The sequence below is a fragment of the Apium graveolens genome, chromosome 6 (assembly GCF_009905375.1).
Source record: "Apium graveolens cultivar Ventura chromosome 6, ASM990537v1, whole genome shotgun sequence".
Taxonomy (NCBI): Eukaryota; Viridiplantae; Streptophyta; class Magnoliopsida; order Apiales; family Apiaceae; genus Apium; species Apium graveolens.
The window spans coordinates 134307272-134321730 of NC_133652.1; the positions used below are offsets into that span (position 1 = coordinate 134307272).

The window sequence follows — 14459 nt, forward strand, 5'->3', positions numbered from 1 at the left end:
TTGTGATTCTTAAGGTATTATGTGATTGCTCATCCCTCGCTTTTCCCAATCCCATCCCCGAGGTTGGGGGTGTCAAGTGTGCGTGATGAAGTGGGGGAAGTCGGATCAAATTTACATAAACAGATCATTGCGTAGATATGATAGTCATCATCTATAAGTGCAACTTTAGCTCGAGGTTATGCATATAGTTGTCAACTTGTCATGGACTGCATGAAGATGGGCTTGGTGATGAAACAGATGCAATGGATATCCAACATAGTAATAAAACCTGTAATGTAGAAGATTTGAACCATACATAGTAATAGGATCGTACTGTGTTTTCTTTGTGCATCATACATAGTTTGAAATAAAACCATACATAGAATGTAGAAACTTCAGCAACTCGAAACGCGCTGTTGTAATTTTGACACCTATGTCAGCTCCGGTTTACTCAGGAGCCCTTCCCCGAATCTTGGTAAGCAGTAACCTTCTTTCCTTTGCTCCCGTGTTGCCAGTTAGATGTTGCGAGAATACGCTGAATCGCCTTCATTCCCAATGGATTGTTGTTGCTCTATTTCACAACACGAATGTGATACGTGAGCAACTTAGACAAACAAATTAAAGGACTGAAGTTCTAAAGAGAGCCTTACTGCATCACTACAATCAATATAGTTTGAGATGTATGAAATCATACCTTTTGACCCCTATAGTATCCGTCTTCATATCTTTTAACCCTTTTTTTTAGTAAAAGTCGATTTTACCCTCCGATATTCACCGATATGTCGTTTTGGAGCAAAAAAGGGTTAAAAAGTACGATACTTAATACTACAAGGGTCAAAAGGTATGACTTCATACTTTTGGGGCTAATGGGTATAATGGCTCATACTTTAGGCCAAAAGGTCATTAAGCCTAGCTTGTCTGGTGGTAGGGAATACTACAAATAGCATGCTGCAAATAAGCCAATTCCTACTGGAACGATATTGAGTACCTCCAGTGTTTCACGGCCAGGCATTGGGCAAAAGCAACTCAAAACGTTGTTATCCCTCATCGCAGACAGCCACAAAAACCAGCACAGATAGTATGGCATGAACCCAATCTATAGTTCTCAACCTATATTTCCTAAGGTGAGGGAGCCCTGAGCTCTCTGCTGTGGGGTAATCAAACAGCCACATTCCTTTGAATGTCGCGAAGCCATAAAAAACGTTCCCATCAGCTGACTTGTAGCTGTCAGTAAAACAGGCGAGTATGCAGGAGGCAGCCAGGAAGACGAGGAGGAAGAAGGTGGCTGGGCGAATCGCGGAGTCACACGAGCCGTTGTTGGTGAAGATTGGGACAAGTATCTGGAAAGCCAAGAGGGTGCCAGTTGGAAGAAGGTTGGCTAAATTTGCCATGCTTGTTAGGCTCTGAGATATCGCATGGCAATGGTTGTGCTGGAATTCCGGAGATAATATCGTCGACAATTGCAGTGGTGGAAGTTAGCGGTTGCCTAGGGCGGAGTGACATGTTTCAGAGGATGCTAGGAGATGGATCAGGATTGGAAATGTTGGAGACAGTGAATGATATGGTTAAATGTGAAGGATGAAGAATGGCTTGGCGTATGGGGATAATTGAACCCTATTGTGTAGTGGTGAGATCTAGTTTTCTAAGCAATGTAAATGTAATTATAACATAACTTGGACGGCATTAAGAGTTTGTATGGTGGGAGTTTCTTGCTTGAGTTATTGCATTTCTCAAGTTTTTGGTGTAAACGTTGCAAAACACAAAATATAAATAACAACAGTTTCATATTAGATTGGACGGGTAAAAAATATTAATTAACAATATTAGTGTCATTAGAAAAGTAGATTGATCCAAAAACTGGGGAGTCTTCAGTTTTTTTGCTTTTAATTATATTTTCAATGAAGATGAAAAGATTTTTTTCTCGATCAGGCAAAAGAATTGATCAACAAGATCGGATAAATCCGGGACTAGCTCTAGATTAACCCTCCAAAAAATAGGAGCAAATTATCACTAATCAGGATCAGCCCAAAACGATTGAGTAATATTAAGACATGCTCTTTCTTGTCCTCTTGTAGTTATGCATAAGCTCTGGTTATTTGTCAAAATAATTCAATATTTCAATTATTATTTTTTTGAAAAATACGGATAAATTTGCATATCATGTTACCCGACTGTTGCATAACAGGAATTGAATAAGAACCGTACTTTTACAAAAAAAAAAAAAAATGCAACTTTGGGGTATTTTTGAAAAAAAATCTCTTGAAGTTTTTCCTATGGCCTAATTATGGATTAGAAGACTAAGAATACTGAATGGGTAATATGAGTTATAGCTTCATTGTCCTGTTTAAGAAGCTAAATACATGTTCATTACATTTTACGTACATAATGGAAATTGTTAAATGCTAGCATCATTCTTAACGCCTGCACGTTTCCATCTATACAATATTACAAGCCATCGACTCATTGCAGTGCTGCATCATTGACCTATAAACAATGACTGAGAATATAACTCGTAAATTAACCTACCTAATCACATATTATAATGCTCTTAATTGCTAAATAATGACTTAAGAACATGGGGATGGATGTTATGGATAGACTCTAACAAACTACTGATAATTTGGGATTAGAGATGGATCGTTGGCACCTGAATATGACAAACCAACAGGTTGTCATCAGCCCTGTTGTCTAATCATATAAATATATTTTAAATACTCATGTCTTATATTCAAGCATGTAAATTAAGACCAGAATTAGAAAAGTCCACACAGTTGCACCTCAACAAATTTACCAAATACCTTGGACCCGGTAAACATGTGTTTCATTATATATTGTCTACATGTCCGTGTCAACCAGGTACAAACACCTCATTTTCATCCTTCAATTAGTCCTCTCCCTGAACCAACACCCCAATTTTTCCTATTAATTTCTAGTACGAAAACTCGAAGCTATGTCCCTCAGAGTGAAACCCACGTCTTCTGCTGCTGCAACAACAACTGTGTCAACAGCCTCATCCGATAGCGATGAGGTAGAAAGCCCTGTACTACTACCACCATCACCAACACCACAACCACAATCAACTCTATCGCAACGCGCACTCTCTCAGACCCTGTCAAGCACAGCTCAACTAGCCAACCTTCTTCCCACAGGCAGTCTCTTAGCCCTCCAACTCTTAACTCCAGTCTTCACAAACAATGGCTCATGCGATGCAGCCACGCGTCCTCTGACTCTTCTCCTTCTCCTGCTCATTGCTGCATCATGCTTCCTCGCCAGCTTCACCGACAGCTACAAGGCATCCAACGGTCAAGTCTACTACGGATTCGCGACGTTCAAAGGCATGTGGCTTTTCGATTATCAGGCTGCAGCAGCAACAGGTGTTCCTGACCTTAAAAGATATAAGATGGGAGTCATTGACTGGATACATGCTACTTCATCAGTACTTGTGTTTGTTGTTTTGGCTTTGAGGGATAAAAATGTGGTGACTTGTTTTTATCCACAGCCATCTCATGAAGCTCAAGAGGTGTTGAATATTGTACCTATAGGAATTGGATTCATTTGTAGTTTGTTGTTTATGGTTTTTCCTACTAGAAGGCATGGTATTGGTTACCCTGTATCACATAACAATTAATCTTATTTTCTCTTCTAATTGTGTTCATTCAATACAGATCTTTGAATTGTGATAGATTCAATATGGTTTCATTTCTTTTGCCCCCAGATGAGGTTCATACAACTTTTACAACAATTTTTTGAATATTGAAGTGAATTGAAAATGTCAATGATAACCTGTACAAACTTAAATTTTTACTGAGATTTGAATTTAAAATTTTAAAAAAATATAAATATAGAAAACTTTTACAATCCTAAAGCTATAAATAAGAAATTTTTGCATGTCATATTTTTACATTCTATAGAAACTAATTTGATTTCTTGTCGTTTATTAGACTTTATTTAAAATTCTCAAATTCAATTTTTCTTATGTTAGTTTAAATTTTTTTAGAGTTAATTGGAGTTTGCATCCCCTATCTTTTATTAAATAACAAAACTATATAGTTATTTTCAAAAATACAGTTTGCAAACCCTAACTTTAAACATCAAATACAATATGCATCCATTTAACCATTTTGTTAAAAATATTTATATTGTGAAGGGTAAACTTGAAATTCAGCAAAACATTTAAATAATAATTTTATTTTTTTTAAATTAAACTAAAATTTAGAATTTCAAAATATAAAAATAATATTAATGTCAATTATTTTATTACTCGGTATAATTTTTAAATTTTTAAAATATAGATATATTTAGAAACTTTATGATTATATATATAAATATATATTTTGCTTAATAAATATATTTTAAGTATTTAGCATTATGATTAATTTAGAGTATTACTAATAGAAATTAGTTATATTTTTTTTCATGTAAAAAATGCATTAAAATAAATATTTTAATTAATTTAAAATTTTAATTATTAATATTAACATCTTAATTTCAATTTTATAACTGTAAGGAATGCATGTTGTAGTTGATATTGAAAGTTAAGGGTTGCAAACTGTATTTTACGAAGTACGTATAATGTTTTGATTTTAAATGAAAGATGGGGTTCTAAAATGCAATTAACTCTTTTTTTATTATGTGGACAGTTATGTGTTTTAAAAAAAATTAATGGTTCCTTCCGCCCTACATTTGTAACGGATTTCTGGTTGAAATGTATCTTCGTCATAGCTATCTCACAATAAATTATGTTGAACCGACAAATCCTAAACATTTAACAGGTTAATAATTTCTAAGGAGATAAATAGTGAATTTGGAGTTGCATATGAGACGATAAATTTCAATAATGTTATTTCAACATCATGCTACCACAACATATTTGTTTACTGTTAAACTGCTTACTACCTTTAATCCTTGTTTTATTGTATTTATAAATAATGTTGATAAAATTAATTTAGCATACTGTCTCGCAGAGTTTAAGCATATATATACATGGATTAATAATCCATACTGCCGTGGATTATTGAACTTTCTGTACCTGTCATTATACAGTAGTTTGTGTTAAATTATGAATAATCAAATAATTCAACAATAATCCATACTTAATCGTGATATTTTCATAGGACCGACTTCGAAACATAACCCCTTTCCTGTTGCTATACAATTTCTTCAAGTTGTGCATTGACTTCAGATTAGGTGACTCGTTGGAAGATTCTATAGTGAATATAAAGAAACAACTCGTACAAAATAAAAGAATTTAACAACTCTAGTATAACTAGAACCATTTTCTTAATATGATAAACTTGTTCCCTGCATAAAAATCAACATGCAATACAACGAGTTGGCGATAAAAGATAATGAGTTGGTGCTCAAAGATAAAAATGACACATATTGCTATCTTTGAATAAGAGAAAGAACAATAAGCTCAGCGAACAAAACAAAACAAAACCCTGGTGCTACTAATTCCTTTGAGGCCAAATCATGATTTGTTGTTCTAAATTTTCCTACAGCTAAATAAAATTCTCCGCTGTTGAAGTTATGAAGTTGGGAATGAAGAAACAATGGGAGTCTATAAGATCCTCCATATAGATCCATAGTTATGTACTGCATTAAAGATATCTATCAGAAAGAGGACTAAACGAACATTGTTTAAGGAAAAAGAAATTATCCAAAGACTTCCATAAAAAAGGTTTAGGCTTTAACTTAAGAATGCCATCCAACAATATGGCCTTGTAATTTATTCTCAAATACTTGAAAGTTAGAATTGTTCAAAGTTCAAACCAACCTGGTTTTCATTGATGCAGCAAATCATTTTCTTTGTAGTGGATATATCAAGGCAGGTCGTATTTTACATGTGCAAGGTACAGACCACATGCAGGGGCCATCGGACTCGCAGCAGTTACCGTCTTTGCCTTTAAGATGCGTTCAACTGCACAGATACAACAAATATCAAGTGAAATTAGTAAAATTATGATTTTAAGCTAACCATACTAGTCTCTGGACACTGGCAAATAAATGAAAAACAGAAGAACAGGCTACATAAATATAATCATAGTATCGTACCATCAGGAATTTTAAGATCTCCGGTACCAACAGATTTAAGAGTGCCCACTAGCAATCTAACCTGCAGTTATTTTACTTACAATTGTCAATATGAAAACAAGCAAAGGGGAAAGGAAGTTAGGAACTGAAACAATGTTCTGCTCAGGCTGTGATACACTTTGTAATACTGGAGCATATGCGTCAGTAGATTATACTTGACCTCTAGAATAGTTTTAGTGTTAGTGTAAGCGAATATGACTCACACCACACATTCCTAAGTATGGCTCAAGTTATTTATACTTACAAACTGTGTTGCTCCCACACCACACAGATCGAGTGCCCCTCGATATTCAAAAAGATTGACACTACATGAACCCTCCTGTCCTTATTCACTTGTTCTGAAACTGGCAGGGGGGGCTACATCATAATTTTAAAGATATTGTAGCAAAGGTTTAACATGATAATCATACAAAATAAAGCTTACAAAGAGCATTGGAACTAACACCCGCTAGTACTACCATAACGTGATCCCACGACTATTGTCGTTATAAACATAGCGAGGTTACAGGCATTGAGGTTTCACATTTAAAATGTGAAATTTACTTATATGTATGCAAAATATAAGCTCTACCAAATTACTTCCCAGTTGTCATGATCTGATTGTGGTGCCTAAGCCCAACAAAACAATGTTCTCTTGGAACAGAATGGACTCAGATTCAAGCAACTTTCATTTACAACTCCAGTAGACAGGCTTATCACACTCTGATCGTGTGAATGGTTCTCTTTGGTGACGCCTAAATATTTTGTTAAAAACCTTGTTTTAAGTATATCACATAACAGACTGTGATCATTCAAAATCCTGCTGAGTTGCAATAATCGGCTCACGGAGATGCTAACCTGGTGGTACAGAAAGGAACGTGACCGAGCAGTTACCACAAGACAACGATGCCTCCGCCTCATGCCAAATCCTTTAGTAGACTCGCTATTAGAGTCTTCCGCTTTGTTTTGCTCGGGAGCAGAAGAAAAACAGGCTATACTTGTCTTCGACTCAGAGCACTCAAAAGAATCAACCAAGTTATGTCGTTCCCTTTCCATGAGTGATGGAAAATATGGAGCAGAAACAAATTCAGTCACGCTTAGTTCATCCAAGGTTCTGATAGGTGATTTTGCCTGTTAACCCGTCAAAGATGAACACACAAGTTAAAAAAGTAATGTCATATACTTGTCATGGATTATTATATTACTATCTACAATAAACAAGCAAAAAGTTTCTTGCCAAGAAAGGAAATTGTTTACATTCCAAAGAAACTCGGTGATTTGGAAAACTCATGAGCAGTGATGAATTAGGAAAACTGAGACATCGTTTAGACAAACCTGACAAGAAGCCGACCTAAAGGAACTGAAATCGTGATGTCCAGCAAGAATTTTACATGCTTTCTGAACATAATAATATGTAAGAGACCATTATGAAATTACTTGTACTAAAAAATAATAGCCATCCATACATGTAACTTGAAAATGTTAAGCAACCTGCATTGCCGACAGATCAAGCTCCTCAGGCACATGCCAAGCCCGGTCCTTTTCAAATATTGATACGCACTGCGGACCGCTAAGCAAACGATAGAAGTACCTGTGAACAGTTATGTTTAAAAAGGTTTTTGATTTCGAACAACTTGGCAACCAAATGTGAGATTTTTAAATAGACAAAACAATACACATGTAGCCCAATGTAATCGATGCATCATGAAGGCAAACAGATAAAAAGTATATCAACTCCAAAATGGAAGACAAATCATGTTTCCCTGTAAAAGAGCCTAACCGAAAAAGTTTAGAAAATAAGATTGAGACCGGCAAAATAAACCCTCGGAAATCAATGTAACAAAAGGTGAAGTCTTTCCATCCCCGAATATACCCCCCAATATAAAGACAAATTAACTCAAAAATAGTCCCAAATAGTTTAACAAAATACACAACCATGTAATTGTGATTTTTAATGAGAAACTGGAGCATGTGTTACCTACGTGCGCTCTTGAGCTCTATATCTAGAATGAAAATCAGATGAAACGCATCTCACATCCAGCACTGTTATATCACCTTCATTCTTCTGTTACAAAATTTGCACGAAATTTGTTATCTTCAAATATATAGGATGCAAATAAATAGTATAGAAGTTAACCTAGACACAGATTAAATGCCTTAGAAATGCATCTAAATCACAGGTTTGAGCTCCAATTTTCAAATACAATACTTGAAGTACACTTGGCAAAATAACTTAATATTTTGAAGCCTTGTCACTGTCCAACTTAGATAACATATCTACTAATCCTGATACTACTTACGTCAAGACAAAGAAATACTTAGTTGATTAAGCTTTAGGAGAACTGAAAACTTATACTGGAATTTGGATCGCTATGATAACCAAAATGAAGCACCAAAAACAGAAAAAGTCCAAGTATGTTTCTGGAAGGATCAACAAGGAGATCATGCAAAGACTATATCTTCAACTTCTGAGTACATTACACGACAAATCAGGAGCAAGAAAAACGCTATGCAGCTACCCTTTAATGTCCAAAAGTGAAAGACTCGTTAGATAAAAATCATACCTGTAAAAAATGATTCACAGCTTTTATAACTACTCCAGGTTCATGTGGGGGCAACTGCAATAACATAAACAAAGTTCATTTTAAAAAATTCCTGAATCAAATTCCGAGTAGTTAGATTAAAAATCCGAAATTCTTTTCGGGTCATTCTTCACAAGCGTTCCTTATATTTTGTAGATTCCTCAACTTAACCAGCCCATGCCCATCACTTGCCGATATCCTTGTTTCCGTAACAGCTAGTTTAGAATGCTTGAAAAGCGGCGAAAGTTGGACTGTGGCTACAGGCATTCACATCCAAATCTATAATCTTAGATGCTGTACTGCTTAGAAATTCAGAAATTTCCCCTACATAAATAATTCTAATAAAGCAAATACCATATGCAGCTTTAAAGCTATTGTCTAAAAGGCAGTGGAATAAGATGATAAATGTATTGTAATGCATTTAAATGCATGTCTATTTAACCATGGAAAAGGACACAATGCAATATTACAAGGTTCTCCCTCCGTCCCATTTTATGTGAGCTTGTTTGACTAGCACAGTTTTTAAGAAATTAAAACTTGACTTCAATGTTAACCACACAAATGAGATAGTGGGTGTTAAAGTGAGTATATTAAATGAATGTATGGTTGTTTTAATCTTATATAAGTGCTATAAAAGAAGGTTCATTCTTCTTGGGACATCCGAAAAAGGAAAGGAGCTCACATAAAATGGGACAGAGAGTAATAATTACATAATTAAGTGGCAGTACTATCAGTTAGACGGATGCGTTTTGCAAGGGAAAAATACAAGTGGAGCAGAAATTTCGACAATTCAGAACTTACCAGTTCACCAGGTTTCCTCTTACTTATGCGCTCCACGTCTACATGAAAAACATTAGATAGGGCATGTACTCCAGCATCCTGCCACAGTAAAAATAACATCCATACAAATCCAAACAGATTGACATCAGACAAGATGACAACTACATCACAATGGTGTTAGATAACATTTTCCAACGTGCATTAATTCAACGAAAAATAATTCAGGCTTCCCACGATGTTATCATAATTATGATGTGCTCTGGTAAGGGAATCTTATAGATCAATTGAAAACTTGAAGAAATCATATCTAAGGTTACAATCAGGATTTTGGCAAAGCTTAGTGGATCCAGCCAACTTGGGGTTATTGATATATACTACAAATCCAGAACAGTGCAATATTGTAGAACAGGGGAAGAGTTAGTAATATCCATAATCCAACGTTATAAAGGAGCTGTAAAAGGTTTGTAGTAGAAGAGTCTGCTTCACATCTTATATAACATTTATATCCCAGAAAGTTTAATTTTTTGTTACCGTCTGTATTTTATTAGCCAAGTACACAGAAAATATTTAAATAACATTTTTTATTCAACAACATTTCCATGGCTTCACCTTAAAGTTACCAAGTAAAGATATGCCCAACCAAGTGACAGAACAGGAGATTAACAGGAAAGATTTATTTGCAGATATTGTCAGAAATATATTTCCAGTACTTCACAGATCAAATAGGTCATGTGCATCTAAACTTTGAAATCAATCTTATTGAGTTTTACTCATGTTTCATCCTGAAATCTAAAACATGTTTTACAAGTTATGATTTACAGTTATTAAACTGTATGAGATGCTAAATGAAAACTTACATATTCAAGATAACTGAACTTGAGATAAACTTAGAATGAGATTCAGCTACAAGATACATGGTGCCCTTTCAGGCAGAGTATAGACGTGAATGGGTAGTACAAAAAGCACAGACACCTTAGCTAACAGTTCTACTTCTAAGTTAGCAATCCAATATTAGAGAGCCAATACAAGACTTTACATGAAAGATGGACAGAAAAAGTAGCAGATACAATTATACAAAACCCATTTTTTGATTAGCCGCTTTTGTAGTCCTGTTAAGATTTAAAATGCTGATCAAGCGGTAATAAAAAAAAAAAAACTTTTTAGTCTTCATTGACTTATATCAATTAGCATCATATATTGGTAACTTACTGTTCGACTTGAGCAAGTCACGGAGACTGACTGTCCAATAAATTTACGGAATGCTTCCTATGTGAAGAAGAATAAAGCTGTTAGCTAAATCACATAATGAGTGCCAACAGCAGAATCAGTTTAGAAAGACCAAAATATTACCAGAGACCAAACTATAATTCCACTTCCACCATTTAATATACTACTACATAAAAGCTCTGAGTTACAACTGTATGATATAGATCAAACAAAGTTCAAAGATATACACTTTTTCAGTTTACACTACTTTAGTATGCATAAATTTGAAGTGAAGTCCATGCTACATATTGTTTGAACCGAGTTATGCACAAGTCAATATCATTTCAATTAATTTACAAAATATGATTATTTATTACAATCAGAAATCCTGTCCTGTGCTTTTCTAAAAACCGGGGGAAAGATTAGCTTTTTTTAAAAAATAGTGTTAAAGCAAAAAAGAAATATCATATCCAAATGGCTTCCCTGAACATAAAATAATTAAAAAAAAAAACATAAACTTGGAAACTAATAGGATGATACAGTGGAATCTATAGTAAGTGCAAGCTTGAATTAGCATGGTCAGCTATAAATTCTTCAACGATAAAATTAACATATGTTGCAAACAATTCCAAAAAAAATCAACTGATATAGGATGTTCATAATAACGCTCGGCAGTTACTATCTAAATGACTAATACACTACTAATAATGCATAGATTACATTGATCAGATAAAAATTTAACACTTTACACCAAAAAAACACAAATTTAAACTTCAATCTAAAAAATTAATTTAAAATGACGTCTCTCTCTCTCTCTCTCTCTCTCCATATATAAATACGTACATACCTGGAGAACGCCAACGACAGTTCTGTCAGTAGGTTGTTGTTGCGCACCACAAAATCGAGTCCCAATGTACTCAACTGCCAACAAGTATCTTTGTATTCCAGGCTTTTGATTCATAGTTTCACCAATTTCGATCAATTCGCTATCTTCTTCGCCGAGTTTCGCGAGCTGCTGCGCCGGACGATCAGGAGATTCCGGTGATAAATTAAGCGAGTTTTGAATGTATTGGGAGCTCAACGGCTGTAATTCCATCGATTTCTAGTTTTGACGAATACTAAATTCTAGGGTTTAAGGCCTTGCTTCCCGCACAATTATTTAATTTTATTCAATTTAAATTATAATTAGTTTAACAGAAATTACCAACAAATGTTATTTTTATTAAGTTTTGTTGCGATTTTATGAAACAAAAAAATATCTCGAAATATATATTTAGATAAGTTAGATGGGTAAATGATATATTCTAACACAAGATTTTGTAGATATTTAATTATAAATGTACACATCATATATTTATATTAAAAATTATATTTACGTAAGTTAAAATACCTACATAGTAGTATTAAGCCCTTTCTAAAAATATTTACAAAACAAATATTTAAAACCAAAAGTAACAATATATGCAGCTTATTTTTGTTTTCTTATAAAGTATAAGTGAAAAAAGTTGCATTTTTCAAAGGGCATCATTACATTGTAAAACCTTATTTTTATAAAAAAAATTGAAAAAACTTACTTTTGCAAATTAAATTTATATAAAAATATTTTTTCCAAATAAATTAAAAAAAATAAATAAATATATATATATATTCCAAAAAAACTCTTAATTTAAACGAAATAAATAACATCAGATATACCAGATAACTTACCTCCGTGCTCTTCTCTATCCTAGTGTTAGAGATTGTCATTTCTCAAATTAATTGAGGGGGTTTTATTGGGTTTTTTTTATTATCGCTAATTTCTATTTTATGAATTCAAACTTTTGGGCGTTTACATAATTTTTCTTTGTCTGCAGATGATGATGTGTCTGTCTTTTCTGTTGCAGTGTGTATTTTATCTCTAATTTTGGAATATTTTGTTATATTTTTGTTCAAATATGATTGAGTTTATATGGCGTTGGATCTGTTGATAGCGATTTTGTTAATATTTTTGGTAATCCGAAAGGCCTTTATCGAATATGAGATGGTAATAATTATTGCAATAGCTCACCTTTAACAACCAAAGATTGTTCATCCTCCGTGAATTTGCATATTCGACATGTCTATAGCTGGTATCTAGCATGTGAACAACTGGGGGGCATTCGACATGTCTATACAGTTAAACCTTTAAAAGTAATAGGGTTGGAACTGAGAAAATATATTACTTTAACGAGTTTATTAATTTATCGGGAGTAAATATACATTGTGTTCATAATGTTGAAACCGGAAAAAATATATTGTTTTAACGAGATTATTAATTTGATGATTATTAGCTAATCGGGGTTCAACCATATCTAGTATTCGACATTTAGATAGGTGGGGTGCCGCTTCTCTAATCACAGTTTATGTGATTGGCGTTTTTGAAGACTAGACTCACAATGATGTTTACATGATATGGTCAATTAAGATGTTACTATTTTCACGAATGTTGTTGCAGTTTGAATCGATTGGAATATCTTTGATTTTGTTTTTAACTTCAAGAATTTTTAAGTTTAGTGCATTAAACGATCATAAAACAAATTATCTATTTATTTTTTAATTTGTTATTTGTTTTTCAACCTGATTGTATCGGTAGTTAAGGTTTGTCCCGATTATATTATATTCAAGTTAATGAAAATTACTTTTTATTTATAAAAAAAAACTAAATCTCAATATTAATACTGCTATGATGCAATCTATCTATACTATTATATTAAACACGAAACATTAAAAGTTTGGTTGTTGGTTCTTGTCACTCATTCTAGAATTATCGGATTATATTGATGATAATCGTTAAATATAATATTAATATTATTATTCAAGTGATATAAGATTGAATTCTACGGATAATATATTATTAAAACTAGCTTTACAACTCGTGCCATGCACGTCTTCATTAATATTTATACTCCCTCTATCTCATTTTAGTTGTCACATTTGGATTTGTGTCGGTCAAATTGATTTAAGTTTGACCAAAGTTTATTAATAATTTATAATTGAACAAAATAAAAAAATTATATCACCAGAAAGTAGATTTAATCTACTTTAATATATAATGTTTAGTTTTTCGAAATAATATAATAGTAATATTTAATCTTTGATAAAAAAAATGGTCAATTTAACTTCTTTAAAAGGAAATATGACAACTAAAATAGATGGAGGGAGTATTATTTAAAATTATAATAAATTTCTTTTTAATCAATACCTGATTAGTAAATTTATAAATAATAATATAAATATTTGTTGTTGGTGGAATTCGAACCCAAATCTTGGCTAGCGTATGAATAATAATATAAATATTTGTTATCGGTGGTGTTCGAATCTAAGATTTTTTTTTTATCGTAGGTAACTAATAACCGCTACCTTTCGGGTGCGCACTTGGTAAATCGTGATCACTTGATTAAAAAAATTTGACGGCCATAACTGACTATAACCAGACCAACCAAAAAGGCATATCAAATTATACACAATTCCGGGTTATATACTATTATAAAATTAGAATTATAATGTTAATTTATCCATCTTTTATCCTAAACATATTCTAATCAGTTTAATGTGAGATTTACAGAACGGGTAGTTAATTTTTTTAAAAAAATCTACAAGGATTAGAATAATGTGAATTGCATATTTACGGTAGTAGTAAATAGTATTATACGTTTAATATAATTATATGAAATGGTCAATCAGAATGTAAAATTTTTGATTTCTTTCTATGTATTTCATAATCCAAATTCTAAAAAGCTTTGATGCTTTTGCCATAACTGTGGTTTAAGAAGCAAAGTTTCTCGGGGTTTCATATCATATCATTTCTATTTAAATGTAAAT

The 14459-nt window shown here is 33.1% G+C and overlaps 3 protein-coding genes across 3 annotated transcripts; 1 reads left to right on the top strand and 2 right to left on the bottom strand.

Annotated features, from left to right (window-relative positions):
- Nucleotides 1–416: 416 nt before the first annotated feature.
- Nucleotides 417–1675, bottom strand: LOC141667688 (protein DMP3-like). The gene is made up of 2 exons (XM_074474277.1): nt 968–1675; nt 417–550 (listed from the first exon to the last, which is right to left on the bottom strand). Exon 1 carries the CDS (start codon nt 1368–1370, stop codon nt 1017–1019), a length of 354 nt encoding a protein of 117 aa, XP_074330378.1. The 5' UTR covers nt 1371–1675; the 3' UTR covers nt 417–550; nt 968–1016.
- Nucleotides 1676–2826: 1151 nt separating this feature from the next.
- On the top strand, nt 2827–3632 carry LOC141667597 (protein DMP3-like). Its single transcript, XM_074474145.1, has one exon. The coding sequence runs from the start codon at nt 2930–2932 to the stop codon at nt 3605–3607; it is 678 nt and encodes a 225-aa protein (XP_074330246.1). The 5' UTR covers nt 2827–2929; the 3' UTR covers nt 3608–3632.
- Nucleotides 3633–5235: 1603 nt separating this feature from the next.
- Nucleotides 5236–11760, bottom strand: LOC141667885 (uncharacterized). Its single transcript, XM_074474526.1, has 11 exons — nt 11467–11760; nt 10623–10679; nt 9435–9512; nt 8616–8669; nt 8034–8116; nt 7543–7642; nt 7387–7449; nt 6910–7182; nt 6034–6094; nt 5756–5899; nt 5236–5574 (listed from the first exon to the last, which is right to left on the bottom strand). Exons 1-10 carry the CDS (start codon nt 11713–11715, stop codon nt 5802–5804), a joined length of 1116 nt encoding a protein of 371 aa, XP_074330627.1. The 5' UTR covers nt 11716–11760; the 3' UTR covers nt 5236–5574; nt 5756–5801.
- Between the last annotated feature and the right edge of the window lie 2699 nt (nt 11761–14459).